Below are 24,322 nucleotides of genomic sequence, written 5' to 3'. Positions count from 1 at the left end.
TGAACCTAGGGCCTCAGGGTACTAGGCAAGCACTCTACTTACTGAGACTCATCTCCAGCCCTGTGGTTTTGAGTTTTTTACAACTTTGTCAGTTATTGAAATATATAATAATGCATGTAATTTGTAAACAAGTAAACATTAAACAGATTTAGTCTGGTGGAGTCCGCTGATTGTCACCTGGAGATACTGATCCAGTCTGCCCCATTAGTATATTTATTCCAGCATTCCTGATTGTCTAAGTGCATTTGTCGAATTCTTCTTTGAACCTGATGTGATATCTTACTGACTCCCTTTGAATTAATGACTGAAATAAAATCTTCGACAGATGTTCTTTCTCTATTTGTATAAGCCGTGATTTTAACTTTAAAAAAATTACTTTTTTAACATAAGTGGATCATAATGGAAAAAGGTACAGCTTTAAATGTTTTTGTTATTCAAGGAGGAATAAGTGAATTTAAGATAGGAAGTGAGAATAACAAAATAAACTGAAATAAAAGCAGATGAAAACATTATTAAAGATTTGGGGACAATCTCTGTTGAAGTTGAAATCTGAAATTAAATGGAGGAGGGGCAGAGAAAGAACAAAAGTAAAAACTCTACTTTCATTTTAATACAAATGCATAATAAATCCTTTGCAAATTGAGATGAAAATACTATATATGAGTATATATATTATACATATAATATATATAAATAATACTTAATACTTATATATATATAATATACATACTATATACACTATATGAGGTATATATACATATATACATATATGTGTTTTTAAGAGAATATTAAATGGAAGTATAAGATAACAGACATGAAAACTTAGAACAAATCAATGATTTTTTTCCTTTTGCAAAATATCAATTATGAAATTGATTCAGATGAGGTAAACAACATGAACAGACCAGTAATCACAGAAAAAAATGGGAAACTTTGTCAAAAATGAACATGAAAAAGAGAATCAGCCCAGAGAACAGAGCAGAGAATTTCTGAGATAGTCAAACTATTGCAAGTCATTGAACAAGAAGGAAAAGACTCCAATTTATCTTCAGAGTAGCACGACCTAAAACAAAAACAAGCAAAAGCCAGACAGAGATAGGACCAAAAGAAAACTGAGATCAATGACACTTATGCATATGGTTGTAAAAATTTAAAAAATGTTAGGAAATGGAATCCAGCAAGGTATCAGAAGAATAATCCAACATGGCCAAGAGGGTTTGCCCCAGGAATGGAAGATGACTCAATAATACAGGATGTGTAGTATACTAATTCACTCTATCAACACACTCAAGTGCAAACCCATATGGTAAAAAATTGAAAAGATATTGATAAAATTCAGCAACCTACCCTGATAAAAACTCTTACGTGAAATGTTTACTTGAAGAAAATGACTTGAGAACTATAAAAAACCATTACTCGTAGGAATATACATTATATCAAATTGGGAAATTTTTTTTTAAAGAGAGAGAGAGAGAGGGAGAGAGAGAGAATTTTTTAAGATTTAAGATTTCGGCGGACACAACATCTTTGTTTGTATGTGGTGCTGAGGATCGAACCCGGGCCCCAAGCATGCCAGGTGAGCGTGCTACCGCTTGAGCCACATCCCCAGCCCAGGAAATTTTTTTTTTTTAGTTGTCAATGGACCTTTATTTCATTTCTTTATATGTGGTGCTGAGAACCAAACCCAGTGCCTTGCACATGCTAGGCAAGTGCTCTACCCCTGAGCCACCACCCCCGCCCATCAAATTGGGAAATGTTAATGCCAATCATGTTAAAATTAAGAACACAACAGGGATATCAACTATATCAACAGTCCCAAGGCAATGGGACAAGGAAACAAAATAAACAGTAAATACATGGGGCAGAAAGAGAAAACACAATTTGAAATGAGATGACTATTTTATAATCATCATAAATCATATTTATCAGAGATTAGGGGTTTCCATTACTTCATGTTGATGAATGTGAACTTTTCCTAATGGTGTTTGACAAATATATAAAAATAGCTTTTCTTTATGCTTACAACAACTATTTTGAAATAGAAAATATTTCCATTCATAATTACAATAATCATAGAGAAACTAAAGTCTTATATGGTAATAGACTGTGAATGAAGAAAATTAGATATCATTTTATTACATAATGTTTACAACAGGAATCAAAGTTTTTTGGGTAGAAGAGTTGTAGATGGACACAATACTTCTATTTATTGTTTATTTGTTTACTTTTTTATTTATGTATGTATATGTGGTCTGAGGATTGATCCCAGTGCCTCACCTGTGCAAGACAAGCGCTCTATCACTGAGATATAACTGCAGCCTCATAAGTCATTCCTTTTACACATAATCCAAGTCCCCCAAAGATTTTTTGTTTTGTTTTTTGGTGTGTTTGTGTGTCGGGGGTAGTTATTGGATAAAATGGCTTCATTTGGAAGAATATCTAAGAATCGCTAAGAATATTTTGGGACTAGACAGCAACAGGAAGACTTTGTAAGTCTATAGGATTAAGGTATTCCTTAACACTAACAATCAAATATTTGATGTTGGCAAGCCAGAGAAGATGTAAAGATCGATGGGACAGAATAGAGATTCAAGTATATTTGGGAACTCGATCTACACCAAAGGCAAAATCAGGATTTCAGTTCTAAGGAAAATCTTATTTTATTTAACTTGTGGTTGTGGCACAGTGGATAGCCAAACCCATATACCAAAAAATATAAATATGAATTTTGGCTGCCATAGGGTGCTGACTAAAACCAAAGATGCAAATAAAAAAAATATTAAAGAAAAAGAACCTCTTCATCTCAGGGGGAGGGGGTTTTAAAGAAATATAAGAGCCACAAATGAAGAATGGAATGCAGACTACATCAAAGCAGCCACTTTTATTTGGCCACAGTGCCACAAGCAAAGTCAAAGGACAAGTGACAGAGGAGAGAAAACTGAGCACCATGCCACAGATGTGGAGTTTAGATCCCCAATTCCCCAATAAGCTGAGACAAATGAGGGAGGGCAAGTGTAAGTTCCAAGGCCAGGTGGTCAGCAGGCCTGGAGATGTCACAGGAAGTGCAGATGCAGACACCAGCTGGGAAGCACAAAGAGCAGATAACTGGTTCACTCACCAGGTCACTTCAAGAGACTGTTAACTGGCAGGACTGCAGGTGGCTGGGCCACTCTGTAGGAGACTACCATTTTGAAAGTCAATTGGGATCTATGCAAATATAAGCCACAGAAACTCATTGAAACAGTTTTAAACACACTTTCTAGTCTTCGGAGAAAGAAAAAAAAAAAAAGGCACTGAATCTGAAGAATTATGTAGGATGTCGACTGTGGCAGTTTGTGATGGAAAATCCCTAAATAACCGAAATATCCATGCATAGGGGATGCTGGCGAGAGCACCGGACATTCACACTACTACCCTTGGCTGAAAGAAGCCAAAAACCAAATGAACTAGGGTTAGCTGTGTTGACCCACAGGACTGTCAATAAATGGAATAATCAAGGCTAGCTGCAGAGAAGTATGCATTGCATGATCCAATTACTCTAGAAATAGGAAAACCCTTTTCTATGTTACTTTCATCTGAGTCCATGCATGCACACATGAACACAGAGAACGTCAACCTTGGGCTGGGAGGGTTAGGTTTGGGGTTGTTAGCTTGGTTTTTGTACAATTTTGTGCACAGTTTATTGCAGGGAACAAATTTTGCTGTTGTCATTTATAATATCAGAGTATGCTGCGTATGTATAGGTATGCCTGTGTGTCTGTTTGTACATGTGGTGGCTGCCAGGTGAAGATATGAGAATATGGAAAGAAATACAGAATGCAAGAAGAAAAGAGTAAACTCAAGCCTGGCTTCATCACTGGATTAGGAAACATACATGTGGAAGCATAGAGAAACAAGACTGGAAGATGTCCACCAAGCTGGTGACGATGTTTACACGTGGCCTGGAAGGTTATCAGTAGCTTCATTTTCCCCATACTATTCCATTTGTGATGTGTCCTATCTTGAATACACATCATATTTACAATCAGGAAAAAACTCTTTTAAAAGATGAAAAAAGGGACACTCTTGGGGATAGAAGAACAATGTAGAAAACAGTTTTGTAATGGAGGTTTCATAGTTAAAAGGTGGCTGAGTAATTTTCTAAAGAGCTTCAAGTAATACAGTAGTGTCCCCCACTCTCTGGGTCCATATTCCAAGACATTTCTTGAATGCCTGAATTGCCGATGGTTGCAAACCCTATATACACTATGTTCTTTTCTATACACATAAACCTACAACAAAGTTTAATTTATAAATTAGGCACAGGAAGAGATTAACAATAACCAACAAAAAGAACAATTACAACAACATACTATATTAAAGGCATTTAAAACTTATGAACTTATTTCTGGAATTTTCCATTTAATATTTTCGCACTACAGTTTGACTATAGGTAACTGAAAGCAAGAAAGAAAAACTGTAGATCGGGAGGCACTGTAATTCCAAAATGATAAAATTACTAAAAATTTCTAGCATTGTGCACTGCAGGAATTCCTGTTTCAAACCAAAACCAGTTAATAATTCACTACTACCAATACTGACATGAAAATAGAGAAAGTCTGGCAAAGCTATGCAATAAGGCTTCAGAATTATATCCAAATACTAAGAATCCAAGAAAGAAGGGAGACAAAATCCAGCTCTAACTCTTTGGCTCTTTCTTTTGGTACTGGATCTGCATGTCTAACAGGCAAACCCTCAAGATTTCTAACATCATCGTTTTTTATTTCCCTAGCTTGTTTTTACCCAAAGCACAAATAACATCTTCATATGAAGGTGAGATGATCTACATAACAAAAATTTTTTTTTTCCTATTCCTAGGGATAGAACCCAGGGCCTCATGCATGGACCCTGCCACCGAGCTGCATATATATAAGTTCATATATTATGAAAAAGTAAAAGTGACAACTTAGGCAAAAATGCATCTAAGTATGCTCATAACAATCTAACCATGCTTCTTTCAGAATAGTGACCACCCCTCTTTATCAATCCTTGTCTACATGGAAAATCAGAGATATTAAACCCCTGGAGGATATTTATAGGTATAAATAGGAGTAATTCCAGTTTCTCTCTGGCGCCACCTACCGATCAAATAGCATTTCAATTCAAAACAGAATACAATTTGAATTTCCCTCTCAATATAACCTGTGCTAGGTGCTTTTCCAAAACCATTCATCTGGATCCTGGAGCTGCACAGATATCAACAACCAAAAAAGTCCTAGAAAAGTCCTCTCAAATTTTAGTAGAAACTTGCATCATATTTGTGTTTAAATAGAAATGTCAGGATCTTCAGTCTGAAGTTTTTTTAAAAAAAAGGGGGGGGGTTCACTTTAGGTACTGCACTTTTTCCATATAAGTGTGAAGGTGGTAAAGTGTTTGTGCAATATTCATGAGGGAACTAAAAGCCTCTGCTACTTTCTGTTCCGTTTAATTATACAATGATTTACATTCCCTCAGACCCAAACCATATCTCAAGAAGCATTAACATTTGGGATCTTTTAACCAGGTATCAATTTATTAGGGAACTGTTTGTTCATTATCATTAAACATTTTTTTTCAAGTATTCATGTCACATTATGTAGAAAATGGTTCTCCAAGCCAATAGATCTGTATCTATGTAATACAGTAATACCCCAAATTCTGGGAGGTATTTCAGAATGGGGCTTAAGAGAGGCTAGGAAGTACCATCTACTACACAAATTGAATGAGATGGAAAAGAACCTTTATTACAGTTGAAAAATCAAATTGGAAACAAACAAATGTATTCACTACTTAACCCATTTAATCCCAACTCCTAATTGGAATCATCTTGGTAACATTTAAGATTCTACCATAGAACGCGGTGATTCAGAGGTGGTCTCAAAGTAGTTACAGTGTTAAAAAAAATTACAGTAAGAAGTACAAAATACGATTTATTACGGGGGGGGGTCACGGCAATCCTTAAAAACATCAAGAGCAAACCTTTTACAGAACACTACTCCTCGTTTCTTGTCCCCCTTTTCTCAGTACTAATCTGGTATGGAATCGGCGGGACACAGCAGAGCGGGGTGCGCCGCCCCTTGGATGATGGAGTACGTCTGCTTGGGCAGTTCTTGCTGTGAAGAGGAGGAGAATATAGGTGGAGCCGTGGTGGCCACCGCGATGCTCTGCCCCCCATCGCTCACCACTGTCACTTCAGCTGTCCCCTCCTGAATCAAAGCATTAAGGCCTTCAAAGTCAGTGCACGTGATACCCGAGCTGGCGATGAACGTCTGGTTGCCGGACGCTTCCTGGGGCCCGGCGGCGGCTGTGGGGATGAGAGTCTGGTGCAGCGTGGCCCCGTCGGTCTGGTCATGGGTGGTCAGCAGGACAGTCGGCTGGCTCATGGCGCCTGCCTCGCTCGGACATCCCGAGGTCTGAGGAGGGGCGATCAGACTGACCTGGCGCAGGATCTGCAGCCGGCTGTTCCCCGGGAGCTCCTCTGGGCTCTGGGCCACCAGGGCAGGTGGGACGATGTTGACTGCGGCCGCAGCGGCCTGGACGATGGTGTTTGTCTGGGGCACCTGATGCCCCACGATGATTTTGACCCTTCCCTCGCTGAACTGGGGCACCTGGCTGGGCTGGAGGGGCACCTGCAGGTGGCCGACCGTGAGGGGCGTGGCGGGCTGCTTGCTGGGGTCGATCTGAAACTGGAGCACGGTCACGTCGGAGTTCTTATTCTCATTGTACTCACTGTGCTGCCTCTTGTGGCTCCGGAGCGAATCCTCCCGCATGAATGAGGCGTCGCATATGTCACAGTGAAAAGTCTTCTTGGCGTCCAGCTTGGCCACCTGCCGGCTGCTCTGCCTGCCGGTTTCCTTCCTCTCCAAGGCCTCGGTCTTGACCATGTCCCCGTGGAACTTCTTCATGTGCTTGCTCAAGTTGCTGGGCTGCTTGGTGTCGAAGCTGCAGTAGCTGCACTTGAAGGGGCGCTCGGTGCAGTGGATGCGCTCGTGGACGCGCAGGGCCGCCTTGCTGGAGCACGAGTAGCTGCACTCTGAGCACTTCTCCGGGTGCTCCGATTGGTGCACGCGGCTGTGCTTCCGGAGGGTGGCTTTGCTGTCACCCAGGAAGTCGCAATGTGGACACTTGAAGTTATTCCCGCTGTGTTTGATGCGGATGTGCGACTTGAGGTTCCCCTTCATGGTGCAGCGGACATTGCAGAACTCGCACTTGAAAGGCTTCTCCCCCGAGTGCACGCGCATGTGCCTTTTCAAGTCCGAGCTGATTTTGAACTTGGCGCTACAGAGCCAGCACTGGAAGGGGGCGTCCCCTGTCAACACAAGGTGAGTTTCCATAAGAACAGGCAGCAACAACCACAGAGGATCCCCCCGCAGCACACACCAGAAAACTGCTTATACCAAGGCGAGCGGGAGGCGACCTTCTAACTGCAGCTCCCAGCAGGCCCTGGGAGGAGGGAGGAGGGAAGGACTTCTCTTCTTCCCCAACACCTGAACCACTACCACGTGCTTTTGCACACTACCGCCCTTAGGAAGCCCAGAAGAAAAATGGGAGTTGGAAAAGAGCTATATAATAGTCCCAAAAAAGTTCTGCAAACATACTCGTTTATATTTAACACAATCAAACTATCTTCATACAGTTAATGCACCCACTTTGCTAGTTAATGGCTCACAGTTGCATAACTTTGTATAATCCGTCGATTTTGATTGAGTTACATGTTGTAATTGAGTCAACAACACATTTCCAAATGGGTTAGCTCCACGCTGCATTCATCCGAGGACTCTTTTTACAGTGACAGAAACACCAGCTTATATTTCATGCAGATTTTTATTAATAGAGACAAGTTTATTGCACAAAGTTTATTTATCCCACATGGCCAGCTGCGTTCTTTACTTGTGAAGTTACAGAATCCAGCTGCTTGATTTTTCAAAAAAAAAAAAAAAAAAAAAAATCATATTTGCTGAAAGATGAGCAGGGAAAGTGAAATTGCAAACATCTGGATGGACACGATTTGTAAAATTTATTTACTCAATGAATGCCAAGTCCAAATTATCTAAGGCACTGATAATTCAAGCAAATTGGTGACCCTTCATTTCAATATTGCTTAACCAAAGGAAACAGCAGCAGCTAACAGTCTTCCATTGCTTTTGGGGACACTGTGCTGAGCTCTCCACCGAGGTGGTCTCCTTTCAATGGCAACATCCCATGGCATGAGGGCTAGTATTTATTATATTTTATTTTATTCTTTTGGACAGTATTATTAATATCAGTCCTAATACTATTGTACAGAAGGGCTGAGACCCAGAGAGACTACATAATTTGTTCATGGTCACCCAGTGGTCTGTGGCAGGGCTTGGATTCCGACCCAGACTGATTCTGGAGCCAAATAAGTAATTGTTTATTTAATGAATGTTTGCTTTCTAAGGCCATATACTCAAAAGATTGGGATTATGTTCCAGTTTTTTTTTTTGGTATAAAACCTACAACATAACCATGAGCTGCTTGATTAATTCAATTAGAGGTGACAGGGAGCAATTTAACATGCTTCTTGAAAATTGGGAAGCCTAAGTCTTCACAATATACTGCATGACCAAATACCAGCAAGATCATGCATACTGACCTTAGAACAAAAATGACCAGCCACAGCCGGTGGGCCAAATGCTGCCCACAGCCTGTTTTTGTAAATAAAGTTTTATTGGAAACAGCCATTTGTTATCCCACAGTTGTTTTCACAGTCTCATGGCAGAGGGAAACAGCTGTGACAGAGCCCGTAAGGCCTTCAAAGCCTAAGGTATTTACCCTTTCTGAAAAAATTTCCTTTTTTCTGCCTTAGAGTGTTGTTCTTAACTTTTTTTATGTCATCACCCCCTTTTGGCACGTTAGTGAAGCCTTTACAACCCCTCTAACAATATGTTTTACATGCAAAAAATAGACTAAAAAACAACAAGAAGACAAAAGAGGCCAACTAGACTGAAATAGTTACTGAAAATGTTAAAAGAAAAAAGAAAAAATTCTGTGATGTGGCAATGTGTACGCTTTATCAGTGTATTAAATAACAAGATCTAGCGGCGGGTCTTGTAACAACAGTAACTTCTAAATAGAAAAGTGTGCTAAAGATATTTCCATCTAGATGCACGAGTGTGATGAAAGCATCTGTGATTTTTGCTGGCAACAAGTTCATGTGCTGTGTTACCAGACTGGTTGCCTGTTTTCATAACTGAAGGACACAGTTATTTCCAGTAAATGTTCTGAAAATGAAGTAGTAAGTTTTTCACATTCAAGTTCAAGGGCCTACTTCCTAAATTCTATTCAGGGGTTCCTATAAAGAATCATGAGCAATAACGCCTGCTCAGGATGTTCTACAAGGGTTTTCTAGATACCTCCCTGCTCATATTACTGTGACAGTCATTTCATTTCTTGAACAATCAAAAGAACCGAAACCCAGAAAAACCAGATGAGCAAATCTCAGAGCTAAGTTGCAGAGTGTAATAGCACTTTCTGACCTGAAAAGCAAAGGGTCTAAACTCTTCTGTTATTGTATCTTGTTCTAGAAGAACAAACTTATTTCTTAAATGAAGTGTACTGATCAGACAGGCCCACTGAACTGTTCTTCAAAGCCACTGACTGTTCCTACCTACTACCGGAATCCCCTCGGGCTCTGGCATCCCGTGGGCTTAAGGAATGTTGCTGAATGAAGAAGGCACTGATACGTTCAAGCTGAAAAATCTTTCTTGAGTTTAAGTTGGTACTGAAATGACTGATGATTTAGTATACTGAATTGACTCAAAGGTAAAAATAGAATCCTATTAATTTACAATTTTATGAGTGTCACCAATTTATACAATAGAAAAATTAACATCCCATGGAGACAATGCAGAAATGGCATACACCTAAATTTTTAGGAAACATACTGCTCTGAGTGGTAAATTCCTCTTTATAGGTTGCAGGGAATCACTTTCATAAACAAATCCTTGAGTTTCTCTAGCTTAGTCTGAGGGAGAATACTGAAGAATCAGTTGGGCATCAGTTATGCTAATGTCATAGCTTGCTTAATAGCTTACACAAGTGTCCCTAAGTCTCCGCCCCCAGCCCCCACCCCTGTGGCCATGGCCTCTGCTGTGTATGTGATTCTGTGAACTTTCCCACTGGGGGCAGGGTGGCTTGCCATCACCCACAGTAGTGGGCTCAACCATGTCACTGGATTCGGCCAATGGTATCCTAAGTACACTTGACAGAAGGAGTGGCTTGACATGGCCTTATGGGGCTTGCTTGCTTGTATCTCAGTCTTTACCACGAGGTGGTCAGTCCTGGCCTAGCCCTCTCATCCCAAGACGACAACAGACAAGTAGTACAGAGATGAATTACCCCAACCAAGGGTCGTGGCCAACCAGCCGATGGCCAGCAGATTCTCAGACTTGTGAGCCCAGTAGTTACCTGGTGGTCCCCAGCTGATCCCAAAGATGTCAACAGAAAAGGCATATTGTTGTATCTACATAGGTTTGGTGGAGGTTTTTTCTTTGTTTCTTTTTTTTTTTTATTATTATGTTGCGTCATTGTGACAAACACGATGTAGATCTTAGTATCTAGAAATGAGGTACTGCCAAAGCAGAGGACCAAAACATGTAGCACTGGTTTGGGGACTGATTTGCAGGTGGAGGCTGGAAAGATGACAATTCCCATTAAATGGCAAGCATTTCATGACAAATATTTGGTGAAACTGCCACCTGAGATAACTTAGAAGGCAGAAGGCACATGAGTTTGAGCTTTCTGAGAGAGAGAAATTCTAGACAGAATAGAGTGTTTCAGAAGCTGCCTATGATTAGGTACTGTGAGGAGGAAAAGCTTGAAAAAGAGCTGAGCACTGTCTAAAGCAGAATTTAGAGGAAATATAGAATAAGTTAAAGATTTGCTGAATATGGTTTTTCATCTCCAACCAGATTTTCAAAGTAAGATGAAGATCCCGTTTGGGGAACTGATCTTAGAGAAAAGACAAATGAGAAACGAAGGGTCTGGATGTAGGATTCTGTTAAATTCTCCAAGTGGTTCCCTTAGATGGACGGAAGGCTTTCCGGCACCTGGGAACATTAAAGAAGGAAGTCTCTGAGGCACGTGAAGAGGCAAGACTCCAGAAGAGGTGTGTGGCTTCGGGCATACAAGCACACAGGAAATCCACCACGTTTTTAAGATGGCTCTACCAGCAAAACCGTCACCAGCCTAGGCCAGCATAATATGCAAAAAAGACCCCCCCAATTCTGGTGGGCAGGAAGCGGGCTGAGAAGCTCCTCGGAGGATATTTTCCAACCCTTATCAAAGTGGGAAGGATGATTCAGTAGGCAGAGGGAAGAACCAGGCAGCTAACCCAAGGCCTAATCTTGAAACTTGTCCTGTCTCCTGAATGGGGGAACCTGGGAGCCTCTGCCCAGAGGGTTTCAGAAGTGCTCTGGACCAATGGATGGGGGGGTCTCCATTTACCCTCTCCCAAACAGCAGGATGACTGTGGCTGTCCTGGCTGTCTGACCCCTGAATGCTGGGTGTGTGGTACTGGACCTGGAGTCTCTTTATTCTGGCTCTTTCCAGATGAAGTGGAGCCATATCCTGACCTGCTGGAGACCACACAACCCTGGCCTTCAAGTCTGACCCTAAGACAGGATGAGACTTGTGGGGTCTTTGGGGGTGGGTATGGATGCATTTTACCTGTGAGAGAGATGTGAATGATGATGGGGATGAAGTGGAATGTGTTTGCACAAGGGTCCCAAGTCCTCACCCTCCTCACATCCCTGACCTTTGCCATGTGACCTTATGGTGACCTCTCACTGTAGGTGAGCTCATCAGACACCAGAACCAACCATGTAGCTTGCTTCCTGTAGCCAATGTGACGTAAGTAGACTTGTGTAATCAGAGGCCTGAAAAGGCCTCACCCAGCAAGGATTGCTTGCTAGTCCCTCTACCATCACTGTGAGGACAAGCCTAGGTCAGCCACTGTCCCAGGAGGAGGATCAGAGATGCATGGAGCAGAGTCAGGTCACTCCAGCCAAGGCCAGAGGACAGCCAGTAGCTTGCAGCCAGCAGATCCCAGCCAAGGTCTGTGGACACAGCCTTCTCTATATACATGTTTAAGCTGAGCCAACATCCACGGCAGCCCCCTGCTGACCTGAAGTACCTGAGTAATGAGTATTTACTATATGAAGCCACTGAGATTGGGTGGTGTTATGCAGCATCATTGTATATCAACAGCTAGCTTATACACACCCTGAAAGAAAAATAATTTGTTGAGTCATCTACTGTTGACTTTTCTGTGCTGGTGTTTTTGTGTGTGTGTGTGTGTGTGTGTGTGTGTGTGTATGTGCGCACGAGTGTTTGCAGTGCTGGGGATGGAACCCAGGGCCTCTCACATTGCACTGAGCTACACCCCACCCCTGTGTGCTTGCTGATCCAGCTGCCTTGTGCTGAACTATTCAGAGGAAAATTTAAACATTATCAAAATGTCTGGCCATAAACCAGAAGTTTATAGATATCCATTGCTTATATTTCTATTTCATTTAGCATACCTCCTCATTATTATATTTTACTTGCAAATACGTCATGTTATAGAAAAATATTTGTAAAGTTGCAAACTTGACGATTTCCCTGACTTAACTGTGAAAGGCCCTTCTAGGCAGAAGAAAAGCAAAATTGCAACAGTGGAAGTGATCGGACACCTCCCCTCTCCTCTGTGACCAAAGGCTCTGTAGTGCCCAACGCTGCCAGCCAGGGAGGCGAGGCGCAGCGTGGTGGCGGCGGGACTTACCGGTGTGGGAGCGCAGGTGGACGGTGAGCTGGCTCGAGTTGCGGCTGGCGTAGGGGCAGATCTGGCATTTGAAGGGCCGCTCGTCCGAGTGGATGCGCAGGTGCTTGTTGAGGCTGCTGCTGTCGGCTGCCGCGTAGTCACACGTCTTGCACTTGTAGGGCTTCACGCCCGTGTGGCACCGCGTGTGCGTCTTCAGCTTGTCCTTCCGGCTGAAGCACTTGCCACACGTTTCACACTTGTGGGGTTTGTCTCCTTCACACACACGCCAAGGGCAGCAGGAAAGAAGATTAAAGAAGAAACAGCTTATTTCCTGCCACCTTAGAAAAGAGGAATTACGCAACCCCCTAAGGAAATCTGGAAAACCCCAAAGCCACTTAGAGGGTGCCCAAAGAGCTGCCGTGGCGGGGAGGGGCAGTTTCTTCTTCTATTTGCTTATTGGAAACTTCTTCCTATGATGAGTGAGAATTCCCAATTAATTAATAACAGGAGGCAAACAAAATAAAAATTCAAGTCCAGCTGTGTGGAACCAAGGACAGCTGACGGTCCCCTGTATTTATTCTCTTGTCTCTTTTCACACTAGACAAACCCTAAAATTTGAAACCCCCAAGGTTTAGCAGAGGTCATGGCTGGCGAGCCAGAGAGGAGATTTCCCAGCTCTGTGTCTAAGTTTCTGTGAAGGCAATGTCGGGAAAGTTGTGTGTCCCTTTTGTGAAAGGAAGCACTTTCCTCCTTATCACCGACTGTAACTGGGACACCTGCAGAGTCAGCAGGTGCAGGCAGATGCGGGCAGGGCCCCTATAGATGGTGGGAGAATGCAGCTAAGGACAAAAGGACTTCGTTCCTGCATGACCTTCTGGGACAGAGAGGCCACCCTACCCCGCTTATCTGTGGGTGGTTATGTGACAGACACACAAACCCCTGTCCTGCTTGAGCTGGTGTTTGGGTTTCTCTGTCACAGCAGCTTAATCTGAACCTGACACATGTCAGTCGTGAACAACTGCTCATTTTTGATGTGTATTTTTTGATGATGATGATGATGATTAATCATTATTGTTGGTTGGTGCATGTGTGCTTTTTTTGGCACAAAAAAATTCTCTTGGCTGACGTTAATTTAAATGCTTAAACTTTTGAACAGCATTGTAGCTCTGAATTATTTTATTTAATCCTCTTAACAATTGGAACTAGAACCCAGGACCATCTTGTTTATTTAGCCTCATGCTACAGTGATACCCAATTGCCTACTTTCTTGTACCTAAAGTAATTTTAGTCATCTTTTTTTCACCTCATTAAATATTCACAACATGATTTTGAACCTGAAATATTTATTTTATTTTTTTAACATTTATTTTTTAGTTGTAGGCAGACACAATACCTTTATTTTATTTTTATGTGGTGCTGAGGATTGAACCCACTGCCTTACACAATCTAGGCGAGCACTCTACCTCTGAGCCACAACCTCAGCCCAGAAATATGTATTTTATACATGTGCCATCAATGACTGAAATCAACTCCCTACGTGGCCACTGAAGAGAATGAAGTAGATGTTCACACTCTGATGTAGGAAGAGGTCCAGTAGCAAACGAAGAAGCAAGTTGTAGAGTGCTACTTAAATTATGAATGTTTTTAGTTTCACATAAACATGCCAAATCTTTTTTTTTGGGGGGGGTTCCAGGGACTGAACCCAGGAGCACTTGGCCACTGAGCCACATCCCCAGCCCTATTTCGTATTTTATTGAGAGACAGGGTCTCACTGAGTTGCTTAGCACCTTGCTTTTGCTGACACTGGCTTTGAATTTGTGATCTTCCTGTCTCAGCCTCCTGAGCTGCTGAGATTACAGGCATGTGTCACTGCGCCCGGCTAGGCATGCCAATTCTTTAGAATGGTATAGTAAACCATTTCGTTCAGTTGAGTCAAAAGATTAGAAGAGTCTGAGAGTTGGGATTTTTTCAATTTTTTTACTATATGTATCAAATATATACTTTGCCAAGTCCCACACAGCCAAGTGCTGAACTACATTGTTAGCCAAAGCTGATCACTATCATCTTAGAAAAAAACGTTTGGGATTTAAAAATACACCTAAAATTTTCTTATAGATTATCATTTTTGTTATTAAAAACCTTAGCAGTCAAATTTAAAAATCCAGGAATAGTAATTGCTCAGCAATATCAGCTGCTCAGCAGTTCCTGTGGCTACTGCTCTGTCTGTGTGCAACAGGTGGCAGATACTTGTTGGTGCATCTGGGTGGCTTCTGGTCAGCTTTATGGGCAAGAGCCCTGTGACTGTTGCTGTCCACCAGTCCCCAGGGGTTATTAAGCACACCCTTGTCTCTGAGGAAACTAGCAAGGTCGCTGTCTAGTCAATTCTTGGAGCTAAAGATGATGATGGAGGGGTTCAGTTAATCAGGAACCACCCTACAAACACAGTTGTGGCTGGCTGCATGTGGGCGTTCTCTGCAGATCTGCAGAAATTAAGTCATTCTCGTTTGTTTTTACAATGGTCTCCCAGTCGCCACCAGGAATCACGGTCCTTAACTCTTTCAAGGATAAATATGCTGTGCTTGATGACAGAAGCTTCACCCTCTGAAGGCCACATGGAAAGATTTATTGCTTCTCACATGAAAATGCTTGCCAATACATGAAATTAAGGTCTGGATAATTAGAATAAATCTAAATGACATGACACAGTGAGGCAGATGGGATAGGATGGTGACCCCAGTGCAATAAGGCCCTCAGTCGTCCCGGCCAAGGAATATAAAAAATAACTGTTGGCTGCTTCATCTTCCAAAGGCTGGGCTCGACTGCAGACTTTGGACAATTAGTGGAAATAAAGTCAAATTCACTGCATCCCTCACCTAGATACACTGACACTCTTTGAATCTGTATAATACCATCATTTGAACATGAACATCTAACACTTCGTTTAAAATTGCCTAGAAGCCATTCTTTTCCATGCAAAACATCTGGGAAACACAAAAATAACACACAGTTGGCTTCTGTCTCTACTGGTGATGCATCTGTGGATTCAAGCAACTGTCAATCCAAAATATTTGAAAAATAAACCATAACAACAAACAAGTACAAATAAAAATACAGCAAACAACTATTTATATAGGACTTACATTGCACTGAGTGTTGAGAGTCATCTATAGTGATCCAAAGTATATGTAAGATGTGCCCGTGTGGCCAGGCACAGTGGCACATGCCTGTAATTCCAGCGGTTTGAGAGGCGGAGACAGGAGGATCTCGAGTTCAAAGCCAGCCTCAGCAAAAGTGAAATGCTAAGCAATTCAGTGAGACCCTGTCTCTAAATAAAATACAAAATAGAGCTGGGGATGTGGCTCAGTGGTCGAGTGCCCGTGAGTTCAATCCCCAGTACCAAAAAGAAAAAAAGAAAAGATACACCTGTGGCATCTATAAAACTACTATTTTAACAAGTCTTATTTTTATAAAGGACTTGAACCTTCTCAAATTCTGGTAAGCTCCCCTGAAGATCCTGAAGGACAAACTGTATTAAAGAACATTAAAATGATCAGAAATAGCCACTTTACTCTTCCCTGCTTGCTGGCCTGCTTTCTCTCTTTCTTTTTGTGTCCTAGGTATTGAACCCAGGGTCACTCTATCACTGAGCTACACCACCAGCCCCTTTAAAAAACTTTTTAAAATTTTGTAACAGGATTTCGCTAAGTTGCCAGGGCCTTGAACTTGAGATCTCCTGCCTGTGCCTCCTAAGCAGCCGGGATCATAGGTGTGCACCACTTCATCCGGCTCATTTTTCTCTTTCTATACGTTCACCTTTTTCTCCTCTCTAGAAAAAGGGGTTTAGGACACAGAGGCCAAAGACGTGTTACTTACCTGTGTGAATTTTTAAATGCCGCTCCATATCCTTCATACCATAGGCAGTCTTGAATTGGCAACCTAAAAACAAACAAACAAGGAAATATTAATGACAAAGGAAAACACAGTTACTTTCGAGTGGAGAACACTGGCAGAAACTTCCTACTGCAAGCCACATGAGTTAGCAGCCACAGTAAAGGCACAAAGGGATGTCATTCGCCCCTTAGGTGACGCACCAGGGGCACGGCATCACTTCCGGGGCCCCTGCCCAAACCGTGGAGCCTTAAGTCTAATCCTGAGGAGACACCACACAAACCTAAGTCCAGGCACATTTTGCAAACTGACAGGCCTGTACTGTTCAAAAAATATCAAGCCCCTCAGAGACAAAAGTTTGACTGTTCCTGATTAGAGGAAATTAAAGACACATAAGAACCAAATGTAACGTGTGGTCATGGGTTAGACACCGGACCAGGCAGGGGAAGTGTTTTTCTTTTGAAGGAGGACATGTGTGGGACAGTGAAATCTGAGTAAGGTCAGAAAATTTGATTATTCTCTCTCTCTCTCTGTGTGTGTATATGTATGTGTATATATATATATATTTATTTCCTGCTTTTGATGATTGTCTTGTGGTTATATATAAGGAGGCCCTACTTCTAGAAAACACAGAGGTATTCAGGGCAAGGGACCATCAGGTCACAATTTACTCTCAAGAGACTTTGGGGAAAAATATATAGATACAGATCTAGAAAGAATGGCAAAATGAATGTGGAAGATGTTAGCATCCTGGGGAATCTAGATAAAAGGTATACACAGGGACATTTTTTGTACTATTTTTGTAACTTTTCTGTAAGTCTGAAATTATTCCCAAATAAAAAGTTAAGCAAAAGTAAAGAAATAACATTTTTTTTTTTCCTGGATGTTTTCTTAAGCATTAGTGCAGGAAGAAATATTCATAGTATCGTATAGTCTCACAAGTTCCCTTCGAAAGGCCTGTGGCTATAAGCCTTAGTGCCCCTGGGCACAATACCAGTGACAGAGAGAGAAGGGACCTGTGGTGACGTCCATGCTGTGAGGCTCTGATTTTCAGGCCAGACAGTATGTGTCATGTCCATACCCAGCTGTCAAGAGCCCTGGACCCCGAATGAATGTCGCATCCTGTACACATGCAGAACATATGGGAGCCATACCTGGATAGCAACAGTTAAGCCTTTTCTGAGCAGGTGGGGCCGAAGGCTTTTTGGTGCGTGATGACTTGGTGGGGAGAGAGATGACAGTGGCCGTTTGGTTTTCGTTGCTTTCCGTGGGCAGATAAGTTTGATAGCCATGTTCAAACACAAATTCTGGAGCTGAAACTAAAAGACATGGTAGTTACTAATTTCATAATATAAATATCCACCAGCCATTCTCTCTGCTGACCCTTTCCTTTGTAGAGAACGAACATCCCAGTCTCCCTTGATGTTTAAGAGTGATTCCAGGACCCAGTTCAAGCCGATGAGACTCTAGAGGACATTTGTTGCAGGGCTTCTGATGGATGCCTGGATCGGTGGCAGCCATTCAGTAACCAGAAGGAGAAAGTAAGTGAATCAGACGCTGGGAGAGAGCTCTGAATCAACACATCCAGACCCCTCGAGTGTTCCTACAATTTACACCAGGAAGGTTTCATGTTAAATGCAGCAGATGCCCTAGGCACTCTGGTAAGCTTTATCACAAAATCCTAACAAACTACCAGAGAAGTACTGATGGAAAGACTTCTGGGTAAGACTATTCTGATAACATTCTTCTTAGCATACGTTTTCCACATACAGTATTCCTGTACTCTTGCTGAAGTTTTTAGGCAAAAGGAGGGAGAGCAAGAGAGCGAGCACAAATAGGCAATGTCATAATATATATATTTTTTCTTTATTAGACTATAATCTGTCACATGAAGATATGGCCTCAAAGAGGAATAAGTAAATAGTGGTTTTCTCAGTGGGTGGACATTATCAAGCTGAGAAGCCCTAATGGTGATTCTAAGAGCTACTGTCATACGGTTTTCCAAACCCCAGGCACCCAGGAACCATCTTCAAAATTTTGCAGTTTTATGTACAGAATATACTTATTTAATTCCATGTAGATCCAACGTCACTATTGATTTCAGCCTTGCCCAAAGCAGTAACTTCCCTGATACAGGCTGAAGGTGCTAATTGCATTTTCTCTTTACACAAACATGGTATTTCTTTGAATCTAAGATGTTCATTTCGATGATGTTCTTATTTTATTTAATTTTTTTCTTTTTTAATGTGGTGCTGGGGACGGAACCCAGTGCCTCATTCATGCTAGGCAAGCGCTCTACCACTGAGCCCCAGCCCCGGCCCTGATGTTCTTATTTTATAAACAATGAAAATGCTGCCAATAAAATGCATTATGACCCAATGCTTTCTCATTCCTTAGGAATTTTATTTCATATTAAATGCATTCTTTAGTCTTCTGACATCTGACAGGAAACCCCGGTTCCTGACTCCTCCATTTGACAGGCTGGTTCCTGTCAAATAACACCTGGGTTCTGACAGCACCTGCTCTCTGAGCAAACCCAGGGTTCCCATTCTTCTCTGGGAATATGTCGTGGGGGGTTAAAGTCAGCCCACAGAGCCTGACAAGCTGCCATCCCCGTGTCCACGCCGAGTCTCTCTGAGGCACGCACCAGCACCTGCCTCTGGCTGAGAGGTTTTCACTTACAGCATGGGATTTGTTGTCCGTCGTGCCTGCTTTCAAGTGCCCTGCTTGGTTCTCAAAGTGTGGTCCCAAGCTAGCAGCACTGGAGCTATCTGGGAACTTGCTTCAAAGGTAAATTCTCAGCCTGCATCTCAGAGGCATTGAATCAGACCCTCTGGGGGTGACAGGTGCCTAGTGTTCTAACCAGCTGTCTGGCTGATTCTGGTCACATGCCTGAGGTTGAAAGCCACCGCACAGACCATCCTATTCCAGTATCTCAGAGTAAACTCTAACCTGGCCTTGTCTAGAGGGAATATTGCTGGGTACAGTGGTGCACACCTGTAATCCCAGCAGCTCGGAAGGCTGAGGCAGGAGGATCGCGGGTTCAAAGCCAGCCTCAACAACTTAGTGAGACCCTGTCTCAAAATAAAAAATAAAAAGGGATGTGCACATGGCTCAGTGGCTAAGCGCCCTGGGGTTCAACCCCCAATATGCCCCCCCCCGCCTCACACACACACACAAAGGGAGTCTGCCTCCCCTGGATGCTGCTTTGGGAGAACTGGAACATCAGTCATTCTTCCCAGGAGCATTTGCTTCATTACTATCAAATCAACCCTGTTACTGTCTCCAGGCATTTCTGGGTTCACAGCTGGGTACAGCGCTTCTCACCACAACCGAATCATCATGGAGAGATTTTATGCAGTGGATAAACTGAAGATAAGCAGTTGCAAAAGCCTGAGGTGACAAGAATGGGATCAACTGTGATCAAGTTTGTTCCCATGCACAGAAGGATACTTTCTGGCCAATGACTACTGGCCGCCACTGCCTCAGGTGGGTGCCAAGGTGCCTCGAATTGATACAGGTCCTGTACAGCAACCTGCTGCTGTGTGACCTCAGGCCAGTTATGAATTCCCTTTGAGCCTCAGTTTCCTCACCTATAAATAGGGATAATCCCCATTTCCCCCTGAGGAGGTGGATGTAAAGCTTAATGAGAGAATTTGATAACAGGATGTGGCCACGGCTGAATTACAACAAGCACCAGCTACTCTAGTTGAACAGATCTGGACTTGGGCCCAGTGCACCAAACTCTCCCATCGAGTGGTCATGACCTAGGTGGCCCACTGTCCCAAACTTGGACTGAGGTGTTTCCAAAGGTACTGGACCTCTGGTGCTGCAACCAGGCTGGCGTGTTGTGCTGATGTGACCTCTGGACTTTCTGAACAGGTGGCTCCCAGGCGGGAGGCACCCAGAGTGGGGCAGGCCCTCCTGGCAGGCTACCTCACAGGGGCCTCAAAACCCTCCTGGAGGACAGGTGCTGGCTCTACACCTGCCCAGCCTGCCCCTTTCTGTTTCTGGAAACAGGTGGCTCTCTCTCTCTGAGCTGCCCTGCCACCAGCCTCAGCTTCGCTCTCTGGACAAGTCCCAGCAGGGGCAGCAGGGGCTCCCGAGGATCTGAAGTCCCTCCCAGGCATAGGTTTTCCCCAGGCTGCCGTGTCACTCTGTTGTTCCCCGTGCTGCTCCGGAGCTTGACATTTCCATGTGGTCTCATTTGTCTGTTTCCGCTTCTGTTGTCGCGGGGCCACAGGAGGCATCATGCGTGGGAAGGTAACAGAGCAAAGGGCATCAGCACCCACCTGCAGGGATCATTTTGGGTGTGTGGCCAGTCAGGTGTAACATGTGTCACCCTAAGAAGACAGTCACTAGACCAGAAAGTCTTTGCTCAGGAGCAGGGGCTGCCGAGTTTCACCTTCCCTTAGTGTCTTCACCTGGAGGATGGGGCCAGCCCTCCTAGGGCTGCTGTGAGGGTCAGGGTTGGCATCCGCAGCTGCTGGGATCTCGTCACTAGTCATTCATTTATTCATCTCAGTTTCATGAAGTACCTCCTGTGCACCACGCAGTGTCCTAGGTACTAGAAACAATAGTGATCTAAAGGGACACAAGCCTGCCTTCACGGAGGTGACATTCTAGTTGGGACTGGTGCAGGCCATAACTAACTGAAATACACAGCATGTCAGGTGCTAAATGCCATGGAGAAATGCAAAGCAGGGCGCTCTCAGGGGTGCTGGGACATGCAATGTTAGGCAGGGAGGTCCAGGAAGGCCTCATTGGGGGCCATTTGTACACAAAACAGGGAAGCATATGATTACTGTGGTAATAGTTTTCTGGGGGCTGGGGTTGTGGCTCAGTGGCAGAGTGCTTGCCTAGCATGGGTGAGGTACTAGGTTCAATTCTTAGCACCACATAAAAAATAAATAAAATGGTCTTCTGTTGAAGGCATCTGGAATTTAACAGCAACCCAGAAGCAGTGGGTGACAGTAAGTGTCACACAGATAGGCAGCTTGCCTAACTGGCTTCATCCTCAGGGTCGTGCCTCCAAACCTGGCTTCTCTCTAGGGTCCTCTGGGGACAGCGCATGTTGCCGAAGTACCCCAGGAAACCCTTCCTGTGGCCTTGAACACCAAGGGACTGCTGGTGACCAACTGCCTCCCTTGGTCCCTTTGGGTGTTTGCATGTGATCTGATGCTGGAGTCACCACCCATTCCGAGGTGTGAGTGTGTGTGTGTGTGGGTGGTGGGTGGTCAGAAGTAAGACTGACCTGGAACCAACTTCTCCACATTCACCAGTTCTGGGGCCTTGACCAAGTCACTTCTCTGCTTTTGGTCAGTCAAATTGTAAAGTTAGTGGAGACCACAGAGCTGAGAGCTTACTGTTCTAGTAAAGTCTCAAGGAGGTTAAGAAGTACTGAGTGGGAACACTCAGTTATCAGCTGATATTGCTGGAATTTGATGCAATAACAGATCATCATTCATTGGTCTGCATTTAGATTTTATAGACTGAGTGGCATTAGCCTCAGGGAATCTCAGGGCACCAAGCAGCAGTGAAGGCAGCAGGGACAGTCCCAGATCTGCCAAGGCGGAATAGCAAGGGCCACTAGGACTCACCCCCCACTCTAGCATGGCCCTTAAAATCAAGTCCCTGCTTAGTGAGAGAAGATCCCCTGGCCCAGCAGCTCAGTCTCACACACCTGCAGTGGCTTTTGGTTTGATTGTTGCCTCCTGGGATGTCCCTGGCTTTCCTGTGTGGTCAGGTGAGTCTGAGAGACTGTCACATTTAGTCCTGGTTTGTAGCAGGGAAGTCCTGGGCCTTTAGTTATTTGGTCATACATTTGCTTAAAATGTAAGCCTGCCCCGTGGATTCCACAGGGAACCGAAATCCTTAGCTCCTTCTCACTAGTGCCCTCAGTGGATGGGCTCATGTGCCCACCTCCTTTTCTACACGTCACCCTTCAACTGTCTGAAGATTGCTCTCACATCTCCCAAGTCAACCTGCTTCTTCAATTAAAAAACTCCATTAAAGGGGCTGGAGTTGTGGCTCACCTAGCATTTATGAGGCCCTAGGTTTGATCCTCAGCACTACATAAAGGTCAATAAATAAATGTATTGTGTCCATCTACAACTAAAATATTTAAAAAAGAAAACTCCATTCAAAATCCTTTTCTCTTTTTAAAAATTATAAGTCTTATTGTTTTTGCAAAATATAAGTGAACACTAATTGTTAGCAAATCTGGAAAGTACAGGAAAATGTAGAGAAGTAAGTAAAAATTGCCTGATTGTTGTCATCACATGTGACACACATTCTGTGTGTTCACTGCGGATTGTGTGGCCTCTCCAAACCACTTAGCTCTACTGCAATTCAATTATTATCTAAACTGGGTGCAGTGGCATATGCCTGTAATCCCAGCTGTTTGGGAGGCTGAGACAGGAGGATCGAGAGTTCAAAGCCAGCTTCAGCAAAAGTGAGGTGCTAAGCAACTCAGTGAGATCCTGTCTTTAAATAAAATACAAAACAGGGCTGGGGATGTGGTTCAGTAAGGCTTTGAGTTGAATCCCTGGTTACAACCCCCCCCCCCCCACACACACACATACACACAAAGAAAAGGCTGGGAATGTGGCTCAGTGTTTAAGTGCCTCAGTAACCCTTCAAAAAAAAAAAAAAAAAAATCAGAGAAACTATTTAATGACCATCCTTCCCTCCATTTGGCAGGATGAGACACACAACCTTGCCCCCTCCCTCTCCCTGACTTACACAGAACCTGGTGAAAGGCAGGGTCTCAAAGAACCTTTGTTGAATTAAGGATCAACTAAATGGCTACCATATTCTTTGCATGCAGATTTTAGAAGTATAAAACTGGAATCATGGCTTAAATTACTTTATATTCTTCTTTTGTTTTTTTTTTTTGCTAAACAATTATACAAGTTTGTCACCAAAGCATTTGCCATGTTATCATTTATCCAACATACAATTTCTCATGGCAACATAATATTCCATTATTTTGGTTGTTGTATAGATTGATTTTTCTTTCTTGGACACTGAAGAGGCTTCTAGGTATTTATCTATTTATTTGGCACTAGGGATTGAACTAGTGTACGGGGGCACTTAACCACCGGGCCACATCCCCAGCCCTTTTAAAAAGTATTTTTATTTTAAGACAGGGCCTCGATAAGTTGCTTAGGGCCTCACTAAATTGCTGAGACTGGCTTTGAACTTGCGATCCTCCTGCCTCAGCCTGGGATTACAGGAATGTACCAAAATGCTGGGCATCTAGTTATCTATTTTTATAAATAGCACTTCTCTAGGATTTTTAAGGTAACCCTAGCTTCTTTGGATATATCCCTTTAAGTTGAAGAACTGGGTCAAAATAGTATGAATGTTTATTGCATAATTATAAGATCCTTTCAGAAAACTGAAGTTATTTGTGTTCTCTTTTTCCTTGGTTATCAATGACATTATTTGACAGGACTGAAGTGGGGCCATTTTAGCTAAATTTGAATTTCTTTGATAACTAGTGACCCTTTCAACATCTTCAGCCAGTCACATACTTTCTTTGGTGAACTGCTCTGCCTGTTACACTATGATCTTATTTCTATTAGAATTTCTACTTTTCTTCTCATTGATTTGCAAAAGTTCTTTGTGGAGCCTTACTTCATTGTCATC

The 24,322-nt window shown here is 43.1% G+C and overlaps 1 protein-coding gene across 2 annotated transcripts in view; it reads right to left on the bottom strand.

Moving 5' to 3' along the window:
- The window catches only part of Zfp64 (ZFP64 zinc finger protein), a 72,815-nt gene that overhangs the window by 37,674 nt on the left and 10,819 nt on the right, over positions 1-24,322 (bottom strand). Inside the window, exons 3-6 of one of the 2 annotated variants that reach the window (XM_027946436.2) lie at positions 17,824-17,988; positions 16,655-16,717; positions 12,803-13,054; positions 5,530-7,327 (exon numbers count right to left, since the gene is read on the bottom strand). In XM_027946436.2, the coding sequence (XP_027802237.1) occupies positions 6,045-7,327; positions 12,803-13,054; positions 16,655-16,717; positions 17,824-17,988 (1,763 nt within the window). In that variant the 3' untranslated portion in view covers positions 5,530-6,044. Of the gene's footprint in view, positions 1-5,529; positions 7,328-12,802; positions 13,055-16,654; positions 16,718-17,823; positions 17,989-24,322 lie in introns of those variants that run through there. The other variant, XM_027946438.2, reaches the window with a different exon arrangement.

This window comes from Marmota flaviventris, chromosome 2 (assembly GCF_047511675.1).
Source record: "Marmota flaviventris isolate mMarFla1 chromosome 2, mMarFla1.hap1, whole genome shotgun sequence".
NCBI classification, from domain to species: domain Eukaryota; kingdom Metazoa; phylum Chordata; class Mammalia; order Rodentia; family Sciuridae; genus Marmota; species Marmota flaviventris.
The sequence above is the reverse complement of the archived record's forward strand: the minus strand, read 5'-3'. Positions and strand labels throughout refer to the sequence as shown.